The following is an 18,657-nucleotide window of genomic DNA, read 5'->3' as shown; positions in this document are numbered from 1 at the left end:
CTTGGACCACAGCCCAGGAGCTGGTACATGGGTGACCCAGCCAGACACAGAGAACATGTTCCGAACAAAAAGCAGAGCAAATCTACCTGAGCTTTGGCTGATTTGGACAGGGTTTAGCCATATCTTGCTAACACTTTCTATTTACCAGATTTTTTTCCACATATAATTAGTGACATTTTATGCTGTCCGATCCCTTCAGCAGGGCTGCAAGTAGGGTAGAGCTGTCTATGTATTTATTAATTTATTCATCTGTTTTGCTAAGGGCATTGGATAAGTTGGAGAAAAATAAACTACTAGTAATTCTCAACCTTCAAGTCTGTGTATGAAACACAGCAGGTAAGAGCTGCCCAGTATCTTCAGTGATTCCTTAGGTCATGCCCGTGAAAGACACAGGACTGGGCATATCATTAGGAAGCAAACGAGTAAAACTATACTAAAGCTTGAAAAAGCAACCTGTTTTAAATACACATAGGGTTGTCAAGTTACTGTTGTCAAGTTACTGTCTCATTAATGGGGGGAAGAGAGCTCAGCAAAGTGTTCAGTCAGCCTGCACTAATGGTGCCAGGCAAATCAGAATGCTTGTTATTCCTGGCACATTTTAATAAGCAAATAGCAGCTAAATAATGTATTGACAGTCAGGGCAATTGCATACAGACAATTTATAGCAACATCATGAGTTTGGGGTTCCCCCACACTCCCTCGGGATCAGATTAACTGTTGAAACAGTACAAACTGAAAGCCCAGAAATAGTGTTCTGCAGGGGAAAGAAAAAATGAACAAACAAAAAAAGGTGGGGCTTGGAGTTTACTATGTATGGAAAAAAAAATCATACAGATTTGCAAACCAGTACAATAAATGGCCTAACTAGCAGGTATCCTTTGATTTTTATTTTTGTAGCTCCACAGAAAAAGCATAGCCTATTTGTGCATGTGAGTTACAAGCTGAAAAGAAAGCTGTTGTGTTATGTCCACTGCTACTGGCTCTGATAACTTGCCCTCCCCTTTTTTTGTGTGTCTTTAATCATCTTGTTTTGTGGAATGCACTGGGAAGCATCACCATAAACCATGTCAGGGTTCTAGCAGTCTGGAAGTCAGTGTCCGCCTTGATCTTTGAATATAGCTTCAATCTGCTCGTTGAATGGATTCTCCTTTCCAAGCACTTGAGGCCATTCACGTAACGCCTTCTGCCAGGTAATGCTTGTTCCAAGGGCTCCAGCAATCTGCAAACAGCACAAATACCATCAACTTCTTGTGCCCCTATAATGTAGCTGTTTCATGCCAGCACTTCAGAGACTCCAACAGAAAGAAGACTCCCCTGTATGGCCACTTGATGGACTGTAACCTCTAACCAAAGAAAATATCACACTCCAGTTGCTTCAATGGATGGAAATCATTCTGAACAGTAAAAATAAGATAAGGACCATATATCTGCACCTCCCTGACCAGTCATTTCATCTACTTATAGTCTGCAACCACTTGCTGATGCCTGTGATGTCTGGTCCATAAACTTGTATTCAAAAGCCCTAGAGTCTGATTTTCACACACCCCCGCCCCCACCAAAAAAAACAAACCAAACAAACAAATAAAAGCATTTTGAAAGTGTTTCAAAAGCACCGCTTGGATACAATGCATAAAACTCTCGCAAGCCCAAAGGAATTAATGCTCTCAAACACTGCTGATACTTCTAATAAGTACTCTGCTGTCCTACAAGGAAACCACGGGTGTTGAGGAAAAAGAGGCCCTATTATACCTAGGTTCAAAACCACCCAGCTCTGATGCTCTAAGTTTGCTCCTGCTGCTGGTTGTCTTCAGAGCTTTTTTCCATGAGACCTACAGAAGTGGTAAAATAGCTTTTCTCCTCACTATCAGAACCACTCTAGCTTTGACATAGAAGTTAAGCACCGAAGAGAAATTGCATCCGTTATATCACCAGGGTGGAAAATGTTAAGGGCAGGAGAACAGGGAAGAGAGAACAGCTCAGTTCTCCTTTAAACAAGTTTTTACATCCTGCTAATGCATTTTTGTTTCAATTTCTGACCCATGATTATATTCTGCTATACAGCAACAACATTTTTAATCCTAAAACTCGCTCTGACATGGATTATAATTTTGAGGCTTAACCAAGGCTAACGAAGCCTTTTTATTAAGGGCCAAGATGGCTTTATGGAATCAAAGTATTTGAATACTGATGTTTCAGAGTTTGGGACAGACTGGAGCCTTTGGAGAACTGTTGTGCACTTCTTTTTAAATCCTGTGCTTTTTGAAAGAAGCTCAAATGATGGGCCAGGAGACAAAAATTCTATTTTATTCAGAGCTAATATGCAAAGAGACACATTTGTGAGGTGGAAGCTCTTAGTCTCTGGTCACTCGAGGTCTCACTAAGTTATTGGAGGAATTGGGGGTGAGAGGGATGGGGAGATTGTGCAACAATAGGTTGTTTTCTCCTGGTCAAAATTTCTAATGTTACAAAATGTGGATTTTTCTGGGACATCCTATGGCTGCCAGAAGACTGAGACTGGTCTCTTTCAGAGTGATCCATTCTGGCATGATCGTCTCCAAATCTTCTTTACAAGTCCCTAAGCTTCATTTTTTTTTTTCTTTTCCAGAGTTTGTTTGTTTAAAAAGCCCTACTACCTTTGCATGGTTCACCCTCTGCAAAAGTATTGCTGGAAGTATGCTCTACAATGTGTCTGCTGTTGATTGGAATTTAAGGCATATGTGCTTAGACTGCCCTAAATTACGTAGGTCCAGCTCAGACATCATTTAATGTGGTCCTAATGGTTTTGGTCATTTACTTTGGATGAGTAGCATGGCACATAGAAATGTTCTTGATTCTAGAAATCACTTTTCTTGTAGGTCTTTTTTAAATTCCAAAGCTCCTGTGCTTTGAGGCCTGCTACAAGTCATATGTTTTTGCAATTAATTTTTTTGTGAGGACGACAACCCATAAGCAGTATTTTAAAATAAGTATTACCTATTCCTCATAGAGGCCTAAGTGATCAAAACTGGGAGGCGGCTGTGTTTTTCAGCAGCTTCTGGCTATCTCTTTCCTCTTTCTGCACCAATCTGGTGATGGGTATGTCTCTGAGCAAAGTGTAAATAACCAGCTGATTTGATATGCATCACTTCAGTTTTTTTCTCTCTCTTTGTGGTTTTGTTTTTCCTGCCTGGATTGTGCTTTGCTGTGTCTTAAGGAAAAAGGAGAATCTAATCATGCTCAAGCTGTGCTTTTCTGGCTGTACATAGTCATTAAGAATCTTCCAAGTGTCTCAGGTTCCAGTTTTTGATGCTCAGGGCTTTTGCATTCTCTCTGGTAACTTCATAAAAGCAAGAAATGAAGCCATTTATGCAGGATCCAGTTGAAATCATAGAATCATAGAGTTATTTTGCTTGGAAGAGATCCTCAAGATCATCAAGTACAACCATAACATAACACTAGCACTAAACCATGTCCCTAAGAACCTCATCTATACATCTTATAAACACCTCCAGGGATGGTGACTCCACCACTTCCCTGGGCAGCCTGTTCCGATGCTTCACAACCCTTTCTGTGAAGAAATTTTTCCTAATATCCAATCTAAATCTCCCCTGGTGCAACTCAAGGCCATTTCCTCTTGTCCTATCACTTGCTACTCAGGAGAAGAGACCAACACCCTCCATGCTACAACCTCCTTTCAGGTAGTTGTAGACAGTGATAAGGTCTCCTCTCAGCCTCCTTTTCTCCTGAACAGCCCCAGTTCCTCAACCACTCCTCATAAGACTTGTGCTCTAGGCCCTTCACCAGTTTTGTTGCCCTTCTCTGATCTTGCTCCAGCACCTCAATGTCTTTCTTGTTATGAGGGGCCCAAAACTGAACACAGGATTCGAGGTGGGGCCTCACCAGTGCTGAGTACAGTGGCGCAATCAGTTCTCTAGTCCTGCTGGCCACACTATTCCTGATACAAGCCAGGATGCTGTTGGCCTTTTTGGCCACCTGGGCACACCGCTGGCTCATGTTCAGATGGCTGTCAATCAACACCCCCAGATCCCTCCCTGCCAGGCAACTTTCCAGCCACTCTTCCCTGAGCCTGTAGCACTGCCTGGGGTTGTTGTGACCCAAGTGCATGACCCAGCACTTGGCCTTGTTAAACCTCATATAACTGGCCTCAGCCCAGCAATCCAGCCAGTCCAGATTCCTCTATAGATCCTTCCTACCCTCAAGCACATCAACATTCCTACTCAACTTGATGTCATCTGCAAACTTAATGAGGGTGCACTCAATCTGCTCATCCAGATCATTGATAAAGAGATTAAACTGAACTGGCCCAAATACTGAGCCCTGGGGAACACCACTCATGACTGGCCATCAGCTGGATTTGACTCGGCTCACAACAACTCTTTAGGCCCCACCATCCAGACAGTTCTTTATCCATTGAAGAGTGTGCCCGTCCAAGCCATGAGCTGTCAGCTTCCCCAGGGGAATGCTGTGGGATATGGTGTCAAAGGCTTTACTAAAGTCTAGGTATACAGCATCCACAGCCTTTCTCTCATCTACTAAGTGGGTCACCTGGTCATAGAGGAGATCACATTGGTCAAGCAGGACCTGCCTTTCATAATCCCATGCTGACTGGGCCTCATCAATTGGTTGTCTTGTATGTTCTGTGTGATGGCACTCAGGATGATCTGTTCCATGACCCTCCCTGGCACTGAGGTCAGACTCACAGGCCTGTAATTTTCCAGATCCTGCTTCTGGCCCTTCTTGTACATGGGCATCACATTTGCCAGCTTCCAGTCAGCTGTGACCTCCCAATTTAGTCAGGACTTCTGATAAATGATTGGAAGTGGCTTAGTGAGCACCTCCACCAGCGCTCTCAGAACCCTTGGATGGATCCCATCTGGCCCCAAAGACTTGTGTGTCTAAGTGGTTTAGCAGGTCACTAACCATTTCACTTTGGATTATTGGGACTTCATTCTGCTCCCTGTCCATGTCTTCCAGCTCAGGGGGTGGGTACCCTGAGAACTGCTGGTTTTACTGTTAAAGACTGAAGCAAAGAAGGCATTTAGTACCTCAGCCTTTCCCTCATCCTCTGTCACTATGTTCTCCCCACATCCACCAGCAGTAAAGATCCTCCTTAGCCCTCCTTTTGTTGCCAATGTATTTATTAAAAGCACTTTTTGTTGCCTTTTACAGCAGTAGCCAGACTCAGCTCTAGTTGAGCTTTGGCCTCCAATTTTCTCCCTGCATAACTTCACAGCATCTTTGTATTCCTCTTGAGTAGCCTGCCCCTTCCTCCAAAGCTTATAAATTATCCTTTTATCCCCAAGTTCCAGCTGCAGCTCTCTATTCAGCCAGGACAGTCTTCTTCCCACCAGCTCATCTTTCGGCACACGGGGACAGCCTGCTTCTGTGCCTCTAAGATTTCTATCTTAAGCAGTGACCAGCCTTCCTGGGCTCCTTTGCCATTCAGGACTGCCTCCCAAGGGACCCTGCCAACCAGCCTCCTAAACAGTCTGCCCTTCAGAAGACCAAAGTAGCAGTTCTGCTGACCATCCTTCTTACTTATCACAGAAATGCATGGCCTTGTCATCCAAACAGAGCAATCAGCTGTTCTAGAGAGAAGTGATGCCCTTGAAGCCATCTGGCACTCAGAACAGTTCACTGTGAGATTTCATCGTATGGGACAGATGCTGAAAAAGAAGTCCCTAGGCTTCCACCATAACAGAAGAAGTCAGATGCCATCTAAAGACAACTGAGATGGGCTTTGGGGAACTGTGCATCCAGACACAGCTCTAGAGGGAACTTAGCAGGACTGAGTGATACACTTTGCTTTTAGGTGTCAAAAGGAAATGGTGTGAATTTTTTCCACCTATGTCCTGAGCTAGGTGTTCTGAATATCCAAAAAAAAACAAACTCATGGAGCCCAATTTTAGCTTTGAAACATAAGAGTTATGCCAAGAATGAGTGTCTTGTTTGCAGCCCTCTGTTTTGCAACTTAATAAAAACATGCAGGGAACCCCCTTCCCTCCCAAGAAATTTGCAGTAAGAGAATATAGTTCTGGGCCTGGCTAAGCAAATGAGTACTTGGTGTTTATCCCTTCTTTCAAGGGTTTTTAAACATAAAATACTGCCTAGAGTGGGGACTATAAGAGCTTCAAGAGTGTCCCAGCCTAGCCTTTTTTCCAATGCATGAAAAAAAACAGAATAGCTCTAATGAGACAAGGCAAGTTTTGCCTTTTTTTTTTCCTTTTTTTCTTTTCCTTCTCCTTGCAATGCTAAGTGCACAACTCTCAGTTAGGGAAGTTCAATTCCCTTCCACAACTGTCCTGCATAGATGGACTGCTGGATATCCATGCTGACACCTGCTTCTGCAACGTTTATGCCAGCAGATTATTTTTTTTTAATTAAAGAGCAGATAAACAGCAGGGGAAATCCAGGGGCAAATCCCAGATACCAGCTTATCCTGCCCACTCCGGTATCATAATGACTAAGGATCCTGGTACCTTTCCAGCTTTCTCTTGGCAGAGAGGGGCACTGTGGTTCTTGTATCCCAAACTCCAAGGTTTCCCTGTATCTGAAGGAAAGAGCTAAAATGTTTATATTTTCCTTGGAGTGCTTCTCAGTTCAAAAATGTGTGAATATTTGTCAAGTGCTTTGAGATCTTCAGAGAGAAAATTCAGTATAAATGCCCAGGCTAGGTCTTATCCATCCTGTTTATTAGTCAAGCTGTAGGTAAGGCAAAGGGAACAGCTGCAGAGATTGAAGTAAGAGCCCCATTCACTTGATGAGCCACACAGCACCAATCCTCTCCCAGTAGGCAACTCTAGATGGTATAAAAACTGTACCTGGCCAGATGCATTCACGTCAGGATAAAGTAAAACTTTAAATAAAACTAGTATGAGGAGGGAGTGAATTGCTTATCATCTCTCTCAAGCATCCGCTTAAATATCAACCTCTGCTCACACTTCCCCTTCTTTTTAAGAGAGCCAAGCTTTCAGAGCAGAGTGCTATGGCTCAGTCCAAACAGTGGTATGTTGATAACAGACATCTGTATACTAGCAGGAAAACAAAAATGGATTTAAAACGGTGGATGTTTGGATAAGGCTAATTAATAAATCCTAGAAGGGCAATAACTCACTTGAAGTGAGACATATCTACAGCTGGCACCTTGACTGTAAGGGAAAATGTACCTATAAAAGCATTAACGTCATCCTAACAGCAGGAGGGGGAGATCAGAACCGCTGCAGGATGCCAGGTCCCCAGGGAGTGAAATATGGCAGCGCTTGGCTGAGTCCTGCAGCTCGGCACGCCAAGGGATGCATGTAGGTTTGCAGCTGCCCTTCAGTGCCCTTTTGTAATTTTCTTCTGTCTTAGGCAGGATCTCACTAAGATAAACACTTGCTGCCTTCAGGTCTGTGCTATGTTTCAGCTGCTGGTGGGATACGGGATGTGGGCTAGAGCCTGGACAAAAAGCTGTGATCCCTGAGCTTGGCTCCCTCAGTGGCCTGTGGCTGGGGGTTATAAGAAGCCTCAGGGTGGGACATAAAAATAATGGAAAGACCTTTTCTTCTTCACTCCAGACCCTTTGTATCACACAGGTTTCCCAGATGGCAGGGTTGGGAACAGGGTTCATTTCATCACTGTTTTCACTCTCATTTCATTTGCCAAGTTTTCTCTAATCGCTTCCTTGCAAAAGGCCTGCAGCAAAAAACCCAGATGCACTTTCTCCATGTCCCCAGGCTACAAGCTCATACTTCCACGCAGCTATCTGCTGGTACTGTTTGGTAGCAAGGCAGGAATTTCTGCTATGAAGGAGTCCCTCTTTGAACAGGAGGCTCTTTTGACTCGGCAAGGCTAAGCAAGCCATTGTACTGCTCTAGTTGACCAGCACAGGTGTTAAGAGATAGCAACTAAAATATGTATTTTGCCTTTGGACTTCTCCCTGTTGGTCTCCCATGGCTGAACTGACAGTACAGTCAACAGGGAAGCTGCTGAAATGTTGGAATCCATCAGTACTTAAAATGCACACCTTGAAGTACTTCTCCATGGACTGCTCTTTCTCAGCGTGCAAACAGCATTGCGTAGGGTTGTTTGGTGATGAGGGAGTAGAAGTGAATATATGCAGGGTCTTAGCTTGCATCATAAAAATGTTCCACAAATTCACCCCATGCTTTTGAGCAGGAGGAGCTACCAAGTGGCACTGCTGTTGGCTGGGTGGCATGGTGGGGTTCGCTTGCATGGCTTGGTTGTGCTGGGGTGGAATAGAGCACACAGCTGGGAGCACAGAGGAAAGCAGCAGTGCCCTACACAACGCCCTTCTCAAAACTGCTCTTGTCATGGCACCACAAGAACATCGCTGAGTGTCACTCCTTCTTCTCCCAGCTGCCCTCCAGATGTGCACCTCTAGGCAGGGATGTTGGGAGTGGAGTTGGCTGCTTGGACAGCACATTTCCCTCATGGCAGCAGGTAGCAAGAAACTTCTTGCCCCACTGCTAAGTATATGGGATGGAGAGCAGCCGCTGCTGCTGCTGTCGGGCAGATCCCTCTGGCAGAGAGGGGAAAATCAGCGCTGCTGTTGCTGTGCCTCCCCATCTAACCCACCTCCTGCAATTTGTCCCCTTGTAGTTTAGCCCAGCCTAATTCTTGCTTCAAAAGCCAAGACTGAAAATCATGGGAAACAGGAGTGGTCTTTGGTTTTGGGGTGAGCCATTGCTGCTACAGGCTCCACACAGGATTTCAGCTCCATGCGATATTTCAGCTCACAGTGTTTTTCTCAGGGCAGTGTGGGGAAGACTGGCTGCTGCTTCACTCTGTGTGTTTGAAAGTTGAAGCTAGTGTATAAAAAAGCAATTGGCTTGGTTTGTAGCTGATTGCAGAACATGCTCTCTCCAAGCATTTTAGAGAGTCAGAAAAGAGGTACTTTGAAAGTGAATGCAGTGGGAATCGGGCAACCTCGCACTCACTTAACAAACCCAAGCAAGGACTTAGAGTGGAGCAGCTGCTTCTCCTTCCCTTTCATTTATTTCTGACTGTAAACCTTCCCCTGACACTTGTCCTTGGAGGCCAAGCAAGCGGGAGAAGACTTCATAATATGTAGCCGCAGAGCATAAAGCAATTTAAATGCATAGCTTCAAAAAGAAAGCTTTGTTCTGCTGGGGACCTCAGAGGCTGAGGCTGCAGGGCAGGGACAGGGGCTGGCTGGAGGGATCCTCTCGGGTTTTCCCAGTGCTGCCCCACTGCCCTGATCCTGCAGAACTCCCGCAGCAAGGGTCTGGTTTTGTGGTTTAAGACCTGTTTGTCGAGGGTACTGGTCAATGAGTGGCAGAAAGCAGCGGAAGACCTTGCAGGAGTTCAAGCAGAGTGCAGGCGGCTGAAACAGGGACATCTGCCCTGGGGCTAAAGCCATGATCTCATTTAAAAGAGAAATCCCAGACACCTGAATCCCTGCGGTGTGCCAACCGTGTGCTTGGGGCAACACTGGGTGCTGGCATCCCCACCTGCTCCTGCCCATCTCCCAGGACCCGATTTTTACCTGGCTGGGGTGGAAACCATCGACTGGTTCGATCAGCTGCCAGGGCTCACCTCCCATCTTCTGCCACTCCTCAGCCGCTGCCAACAAGATAAGGAGAGGGGTTATCACCTGTGACCACGTAGGCGCCCACCAGATGTAGCTCCCACTTCCTCAAAGCACCGCCAGTATTTTTAAGCACACGACAGCTCTGCATGAAGATTATGATAATTCATATAAAGTTGTCAAAGCCAATATTGTGTACAATCCTCTCTCCTCGTGGCAGTATTTAAGCCTTTATTGTTATTTTTTTTCTCTGTTATATTTATGCAAGGAAGCACTTTGAACACAAATGATGGTAAAACAATTCATTTTCCCTCCCAACTAAGACAGATGCTGTAGCAAGTAAGGCTGTAAATTATTTAATACTGATTTAATGCTTTTGCATTTTCCATTTTAGTCTCATCTTCAGCAGTGTAAAAAAAAAAAAAAAAAAAGAGAGAGAAATCTGCTTTTTAGAGAAAGATATGGTAATAAAATATTCGCATAGGCTGATGTCTTCAGGAATAGACTGTCATTTTCAGTTACTTCTCTTCTGAGCAGTCTTTTTCAACTCCAACAAAACAAGCTTTTGAATTACGTAAGCATGACATTCAATGCAAATGATGCTGTGCTGTAAGCCCCAGAGCCATTAGAGAACTAAAAATCTCTCTCTCTTCAAAAGGGCTGCGGAGTGATCAAACATGAGGCTAGTGGTTATGGCATTAACAGACTGTAAATTCAATAATTTCTTTTACAACGACAGATTCAGAATTCTTAATAACATTATGCAGGGGTCCTGTCAGGAGGGAAATATTCTCCATTCAAGCACCACAGTTTTGACCTAGACTCGTGACTGTTTGTTGGACCCTGGCTATTGTGTCAAGAAGTGATGTCTGGGTCTCTGTACTAACACTGAATTCACAGAAGGGCGTTATTCCTGGTTTTACTATAGGAACCTAATTGAGATGCATTAGTCAACACCCAAAGTAACCTATTTCAAGATACAAGGCTTGTAGCTTTGTTTCAGATTTGCAATATATTGGATACGACACATATTCGCCTTAGATTACACCATAGAGCACACATACAGGCACACAGAATGAGCTTGCCTAACTCCTTTTATATGTTGAGTATGAGGCTATATATTGTGTTTTACTTCATAGAGGAACTACTGTTTCAGTGCCAGAAATATCAGAGGAGTAAGAAAGGTAAGTAAGGTTTATATCAAGATAGGTGAATTTAGACCATTATACTTGACCTCCAAAAATCTTGGAGCAGTTAAACAAATATCTACCATCTTGAGTATGTCCAGAGTTTGTCTTAAAAGTGCCTATTGCCTTGCCTAGACTAGATTGGAGTTTGCTCTCATCCACACCAAGAAAAAGCCAAAACAAGCAATACCTCTCTCCTATTTATTGCACTGCTTCTTAAAGAAACCACTACGTTCTACAGCCAAAGGCAATATCTGAGCTTCAATGGCCATGTGAACCTGGAATAAATGCTAGTATACTCAATTTTTACTCCAAGAAAGCTGGGTGCTGCTATGTGTATATATATATGTCCAGGCCAGCCTGAAATCAATGTAGTCATCACAGCGTGCAACCAATGCTAAATATTTGATGGCTGGAGAGTTTAGGGGGGATTTGTGCTTGCTTTAGAAGGAGAACAGAAAAGTAGGTCAGCAGCCATAGCTGGCTTTTGAGCACACTCATGAGCTGACAGCTTTCCTGATGGGAAACTCAAATTGTTGGCTCCAGGGCTTCAGGAAACTTTGCAAAGCGTTTTTCAGAGTTGATGTTAGTATGTGCATGCGTGATTTTGTTTACCTCATTTATGTAACGCGATGTAATCAAGAACAGCAAATTATATTAGATGTTTATTTTCGTGAAAGCAAATAAATTACCTAAAGTTAGTAATTTAACTTATTAAAGTAATTTGCCTACCCAGCAGGTAGTTTGTTCCAAATCCTAATGACTTGTTAAATATTAAGTAGCTGAGGCAAAGGCCACAAAGAGACTTGGATATCCTTAAACTCTGTGCTACAATATTGAACTCAATAGTAGAGGCCACCTCACCAAGATGCAGTTTTGGACAGAAAGGCTCCCTTCCCCATCCTCTCTTCTTTACCTCCTCCTCTGTGTGGTGTTCATGAGACCCAGAAACAGCTTCCTGAACTGGGTCGTGTAGGATAAAATAAGTTTGCGAATTTTGAGAGGATTTGGCTGCAAATGAGAACTTTGCAGTAATCCTAGGCTGTTTGGCAGCTTTGTGATTCCAAGGACAGCCAGGCACTGATGGGGAGCGGTGTTTGAGATGTACACCTTGAAATATTGCCAGGGTGCTTCTGCTGACAGGGATCTGGGGACAGGTGTCTGTCCCCAGCCCTGCAAGGCCACAATCCACCCACGTTCATGGAAATGAGGAAAATTTTTTGGTTCCTGTAATTTTTTTTTTTTAAGTGTCAGTTGCAGAACAAGGTGATTTAGGTAATGAGCTTACTTAATGTCAGTTAAGATCACAGAAGGATGAGTTTTGTAAACTCTTCAAGTCAAAAGTTACAGCAGTATATAGGTGCTTAAGGAAGCATATGAAAGAAGGTAGCTCATCCTGGCAGAGGTGCTTCTACTTTTGAAAGCAGTGAGTTGAGAGAGGGTGGCTGTGTTATTCAAGCAGAAAAACTGTCAGAGAAAAGTTATCCTTCCTGAGGCACTGCTCATCCCAGGGGAGTCAATGTGAAGCCCAGTCAGTGATGTTGTACACTACAGCTCATGAAGACCACCTTCACCATTGCAGATATGCCACCTCCAGCCCAGATGACCCGTTATAAAAGCAACGATCAAAAATAAAAACAAATCCTATGCACTGAGATAGGTTTGAGATTTCTTTTTTTTTCTTCATCAGCCAGATAAGCTGCAGTGGACAAGCAGGAGGAATATTTTGCAGAGGCTCATCTGCTGTCCCTATCATTTCACCACAAACACCCCCTGACATTCGAAGTGCAAACAGTCAGGGTGCTGTCCACCAGGTTGTGGATGCCAGCAACTGGGAGCAGAGGGGAGGTTGTGGCCCCCAGGTTGGTGATGTGGTCTTGTCTTAGCAGAGGTCTGTGATCACCCCAACCAGAAAAGCCAGAAGATGGCATTAAGGGTCCTCCCTTGGCCTATCCGCAAAGTCAACCAGACTGGCTGGCTGCACTGCCCTTCTCCCAGTACAGAGATAACATATGAGGAGCATATCAACAGCCCAGCACTTGACTAAATGCTTCATGAGAAAGACAGGAAAAAAGCAACTTACTTTGTTTCAGTGGGAAATCCATGTAGAAAATGTCAAAGTTGGCAAATTTCTCAGATCTTGCTATTTCTTTCAGGACATTGGAAAGTTGTAAAGCTCTCTGCAAAAAATCAAGCAATTTAATGACAGTTCATTGCTACTCATGCTGCTTTGCATGGATACAGCTTTTGTCACTGATGTGCAGTCAGGAATTTGAAAGCTAATGTTGCCCTTTTAGCTGGGGGAAAGGAGCTGAAATGGGATTCTTCATTCTAACATAGACTTGCATGAGCATGACCAGCCTTTGGGCTCCGCACACAATTCATCATTGCAGGTTGCACTGAGGCCTCAGCTGATGAAATAAGTTTAATACAGCACATGGTTATTTTACTGGAGACCCCTTTTAGTAGTTTCTCTGCGCCTATATAAATATTTCAAATTTATTGGTTTAGAGGCCCCATTTGATGAGTAGCAGCCCAATCTTTTCCATTCCTCTTAAAGAAAACTAAAACTTTTCATACAGGAAAAATGTTCTTTCCCATTATCCTTTCCACTATCGTGTTGTTGGTGCTAATGCTTATCTAGAGGGACCAAATTCTGCTCTTACTTTCAGCAGAGTAAACTACCACCATTGTCTACCTAACTGATATATCCACTGTGATTTCTACAGTCGTAACAGAGATCATGATTTCCTAAATATTTAAATTGTGCAGTTTGGATAATAACATAGGCAATTAGTTTCAGACAGGGGCTCAGAAAGAAGATTAATTCATACCCTGCAGACATATGAATTGTTCATGGACAGAAGTTACATGCACTGTATGTTCTGTATTGTTGGTACAGATATATAAACTGCAATCCTGCAAAGATTTAGGAATGTGCGTAATCGCCTTCTCTGAAGTCAAGAGGGACAGGATATAAAATGAAACATTTGTAAGCCTTGGTGAAATTAAGGCCATATTTTTTTGTCAAGTGAATGCAAACATTAATACAACTATACACAGTGATGACACCTTTGATGATATTTGGTTACTGGATCTTTTACATGGCTGCAGGGGGGTGCTAGGATTAAAAATCAGCTTGTACTGCAAGGGAATAAGTGGCTGATATTATGTGACATTCACTTCTGCAGTCAGATGTTTAGGGTGAGTTTTAAGACCTCTCTGTTCTGTCTGTTCCCATTCCTGCACTGAGCTTGGATGCTCCTTGGTCACACCATCTGGCGATTAAGTCCACAGAAATGTGTCTGAGGAAGATTAGCACAAATCCCAAATGAAGACCGGGTAAGGCTCTTGCTCTTGGGCCCTGTTTCTGCTGCCAGTAAAATCTATGCAGCTGGCTTTTCATACTCACAGCTGCTTGATTCACAAGCCTTTTCTTTCTTATCAGGTACCTTTGGTCCTTCAAGGACATGAACAGGAACAGTTTTGCCTCAGGTAGATTGCACCCCTTCAGAATAAATTTGGGCAGCTGAGAAGTTGGAAAGGGAATACATTTATGAACCCCTCAACCATGCTGCTTCCCAGAACCTAAGAGGAGTTTGAAAGGATGGGCAGGGATGTTTCCACATCTCCCAGCCTTTGGAAGAAAAAAGTGTGCTGACGTCTTGCCTTTGAGTTATTAGGCTTACATCCCCAGACACAGGGACAGGCTGGGAGGCCCTCTGTGCAAGAGGGCTGTCCTGTTGCATCCTCGTCCAAACTTACCTCTGAGGTCAAATTCCTGAGAGTCTCGTTGGGGGTCAGCCATCCGCTGCAGGGGCTCACCTGGGCAGGTACGGGGAGGTGCGTTTTAGACGTGGGAGGAGAAGAGAGGGAGAGGCTTGTAAGCTACAGCCAGAGACCTTACCTGGAGGCAGTCGAGGAAAGAATAAATTTGACTGTACGTGATGTCTCTGTTCAGCTGCCCTGCAAAGCACAGAGAAGGAAACCTTGTGCGCCTGATGGCCAAATGTAACTTCATTTTGCAGGTCTATGCATTCCCTTGCATAGACCTCTCAAGGAGGAAAGGCACCCCTGGAGCAGCAACTCCTCCCAGGTTAGCACCCTGCCACCACAGCCAGGACGCAACAGAGGTGGCACCCATTCATCCATCCCACTAAGGCACCCGTGTTCCCACAGCCTGCAGAGCCACTTTCACCTCTCCAACAACCCTCTTGGCCTTTCATGGGTGATTTGTCTTGTCTGTGGGGTTATTCATCATGGCCTGTGCCAATCTCCCAGGTGCGTGACTGATATTTTATCTATTAACGTGTCTATCACCCGCCAAACAAATGCAGGGTTTGCAAAGATGAAGGGAAAACTGGAGGTGACTGCATATACTCTGAGCTCTGCATTTAGCTTGGAGAGGTTAGGCTTAAACGGGAGGAACAATTTTGCTGTCACGGAGGATAGCAGATATGCTTGTGCGGGTGAGCAAATTCAAGCACCAAGTCAAACACTCATCTGACGTGCCCTAAAATTCACTGTGCCATGCAATAGCCTGGCTTGTCAAGAAAATAATTTTCTTGACCTTTGTGCTTCTTTGGTAGCTACAACCAAGTTGGAAATTAAATGGCCACTCCGTTCTCAGTCCTCTGAGTTTGCAGTGCACTGATCACCCTGTCAGGCTTCGTTATTCCCACAGTGCTGAAATATGAAATGCTTGTTGTTGTTTTGGGAACTAAGAAGTGTGATCTCTCCCAGGTGAAACAGGCTCCTCAGGTTGCTTTGCAGTGGCTCCCTGACAGAGATGTGATTCCTGCCTATCTCATGGCTGCCCATCACCCAGTATCAGCTACCTGAGGAGTAAACGAGCTCAAAGATCTAGTGTCACTCCTGGATATTGGGGATGTCCCAGACCCGCATAGCCTGAAAGCATCAGGCCCTGGGATGGGCTCTCAGAGGGACCAGGGATGTGGCAGAAAGCCAGACCCATGTCTGGTCGTGCCTGCCTGGCAGCCAAGAGAGGAAACCTGTTCACAGCCCATCAGAGGATCTGACAGAAGTGATCTCTTGCTATAAAACGTGTTGCTTAGGATTAATTGGGTCCCTCTAAGGCAAATCAGCCCCTCTGAAAAATTTCCAACTGGTCCTATATCACTCCTGATTTGGCTTGTGCCAAAAATGCTACGTGTTTTCTCTGATAATTAGATATCCAGTAGAGGAACAGTCCCTGTGATAAACATGCACGCAAGGGAAAAAATATGTTTATGTGATTAAAAAAATAATTATCACAGGCTCCCCTTGCCCTGAAAGGGACAAGATTTTTCTTTTATTTTTATTTTTTTCTGCTTTCACTTGATAGTAGCATATTGCTTACTAGAGAAAAATGTAGCAAGATGTCAGGAATAGAAACGGAGACCTCAGACTTTCTGAGAAGAGACAGTACTTTTGAGGGGTAAAATAACCCACAGTAGATAATGCAGAAGCTGTGAGGCAGTAATTCGGGAACCTTGGGGAAAACATGGCACAAAGTCTGCTGAAAGTGCTAGTATCCAGTGGTTGCCAAAATGATCTGAAGATATAATCTACCATTTTAATGATGCGATTTAGCTTCTCTCTTCATGGATGAGAACTAAGATGACAACTTTCAATTTGTTCACATGCAAGAGGACTTCCTTTACCAAAACAAAACCAACATGCTTTTGCTCTAAAATTTGACAGCAGAATGGCCGTGACAGCTCCTTGTACACACATTTGACTGGAGAATAAAACTTACATCAGCTGTTTTGTATTTCTTTCCTACCTGCATAAAATATTTCACCTTCTCTATCCACTGTGGGGTGGTATGAATTTGTAGCTTCCAAGCTTCCCCACCCCACAACCTCCTACGTCCCCAGGGAAACATTTCCACACTGACCCCAGAGGGATGGCCATCGGACTAACCAAGGATGTCACATGTCATTGCCTGTGAATGCAGCCCACTGTGATGATGTTCCTCCTTGCTGCTTGGCACAGGATGAAGCCAAGGAGCAAGTGGTCTGTTGATGCAGTGCTCTGTTGGTGCAAGCTCTGAGATGACAGTTCCCAAAGGCAGCCTCTGAGCCTCTGAAAAAACTGCCCCAAAGCACCTTGCAGCAACTGCACTCTGAGGCAATGCCCCAAAACACGCTTGCAGGTGGTGCGAGGTTTCAATCGACACGTATAGGTAGGGTAGGAGGTGGCAGGCAGCCAGTGCTTGTGGAAAATGTATTTCTCTAATATCTAACCAGTCTTTTGCCACCCACTGACTTAATCTTCTGTCCTAGCCCACATCCAGTTCTACCAAGACATCCATCAATCAGTGAGTGGAGGTGTTCAACAAATGTCCAGCTACACCTGTAGCTGGACAACAAGGATGAAGTGCAGGAAGACTGGCCACAATTTTGGGTCATGGCTGAGGCACATCAGCATGTTTGCACATCCACAGCAAGTGCTGATCCTGGTTTGGAGCTGAGAGGTTCCAGTTTGGGGCAGGGAGGGCAGGTAGGTTAGGGGTCTGCCCTCTACCTGCCCTGTCCTGCACTGCAGACCTCCTCCACCCTGTCAGGTCTGCTTGAAATTGTCAATAGATTCATAAATTATTCAGGGAGAAAAGGCAACATGACCTGGCAGATAACCACGAGGACCCCACAATACCTCATATTTACCTAGAGGATGGTATCTGTCATGGAGGTTGTCCCAGAGGAAGCGGCCATCTACCAAGCCTGTTAAAATCACGTGGCTGCCGTTTGGAAGATGGGAGTCCAGGTATTGCAGAGCTTGCACCACATTGGAGAGCATTTCTTTGGGTGTAGTCATGTGAGCCAGTGTGTCACGGTTCCTGCAGAAGAAGAGGATGCCAACAGGACACTGTGTCAGGTAATACAGTGCCCCCCAAAAGGCACATGAAACAGCAGAATTTTCTTCTTTGCTGTTCTTCCACGTTAAGTAAGCTAAACAAAACCTTACAAAAATGTTGCTACATGTTTTGGTCTCTCGTTGTTATTGCCAAAATCAAAAGTGATATTGAAATCTCCCTTGGTATAACCCTTCTCCCTGCTAAAAACAGACAGATGCAACCTGTTTTTATGGAGTGGCATCCTGCTGTGGGTTAACCCCGGTGGGCAGCAGAGCACCACAAAGCCTCTTGCTTGCTTCTCCTCTACCCCACAGTGAGGTGGGGGAAGAGGAAAGGAAAAGTAAAAGCAAGAAAACCTGTGGGTCAAGATAACAAAACAAAACAAACAAAAAAGTTATTGTTCAATAAGCAAAGGAGAAGCAGAAGAAGGAGAAAAGCAAGCAAAAGCAGTGATGCAAAGACAACCACTTATCACCTACCATGGTTTCCAGCCAGCTCCTGAGCAAAAAGTGGCTAAACCACCCCACCCAAATCCTCTCCTCTCCCTTTTATTGCTGAGCATGGACTATAGACTATCCCTTCTGTCAGCTTGGGTCACCTGCCCAGTTGTGGGCAACCCCAATCTATTCACTGGGCGAGCAGAGTAAGAAATAGAGGAGGCCCCAATGCTATGCAAATACTGCTCAGCAACTGCTGAAAAAGTGTGTTATTAGCATTGTTTTGGTCAAAAATCTAAACCACAGCACCACAGGGGCTGTTATGAAGAAAATTAACTCTATTCTAGCCAGGCCAAGCATACCTCCATGAATAAAAAAGCCTTAGCTCTCCTGCTGGTTTTGTTCCATAGCTTGAAAATGAGTGAGTCTTTATTTACAGTGCAGAGAGGCAAATGAGAGCTATGAAGCAGACTATGATCACATTGGTTTCCTGCGGTGTTAAAGGTCCATGTAAAATTACTTTGGTAACCCTGGCGACTCACTCTTTTCAGTTGTCACAGAGCATCTTAAGCCATTTGATAGTATATAAACCCAGGAACTTGCCTAGATGGAGTCCTTAAAAGT

At 44.4% G+C, this 18,657-nt stretch overlaps 1 protein-coding gene across 1 annotated transcript in view; it reads right to left on the bottom strand.

Annotated features, from left to right (window-relative positions):
* Positions 1–786: 786 nt before the first annotated feature.
* The window catches only part of AOAH (acyloxyacyl hydrolase), a gene marked incomplete at its 5' end in the record, with an annotated part of 82,151 nt that continues 64,280 nt past the window's right edge, over positions 787–18,657 (bottom strand). The window contains 6 exons of the mRNA XM_082045962.1: positions 787–1,219; positions 9,509–9,585; positions 12,821–12,917; positions 14,503–14,562; positions 14,645–14,703; positions 17,406–17,578. Of these exons, the coding sequence (XP_081902088.1) occupies positions 1,091–1,219; positions 9,509–9,585; positions 12,821–12,917; positions 14,503–14,562; positions 14,645–14,703; positions 17,406–17,578 (595 nt within the window). The 3' untranslated portion in view covers positions 787–1,090. The remainder of the gene's footprint in view (positions 1,220–9,508; positions 9,586–12,820; positions 12,918–14,502; positions 14,563–14,644; positions 14,704–17,405; positions 17,579–18,657) is intronic.

The sequence above is a fragment of the Streptopelia decaocto genome, assembly GCF_964273445.1.
Source record: "Streptopelia decaocto genome assembly, chromosome: 2".
Lineage (NCBI taxonomy): Eukaryota > Metazoa > Chordata > Aves > Columbiformes > Columbidae > Streptopelia > Streptopelia decaocto.
This window is presented reverse-complemented; position numbering and strand designations above follow the sequence as displayed.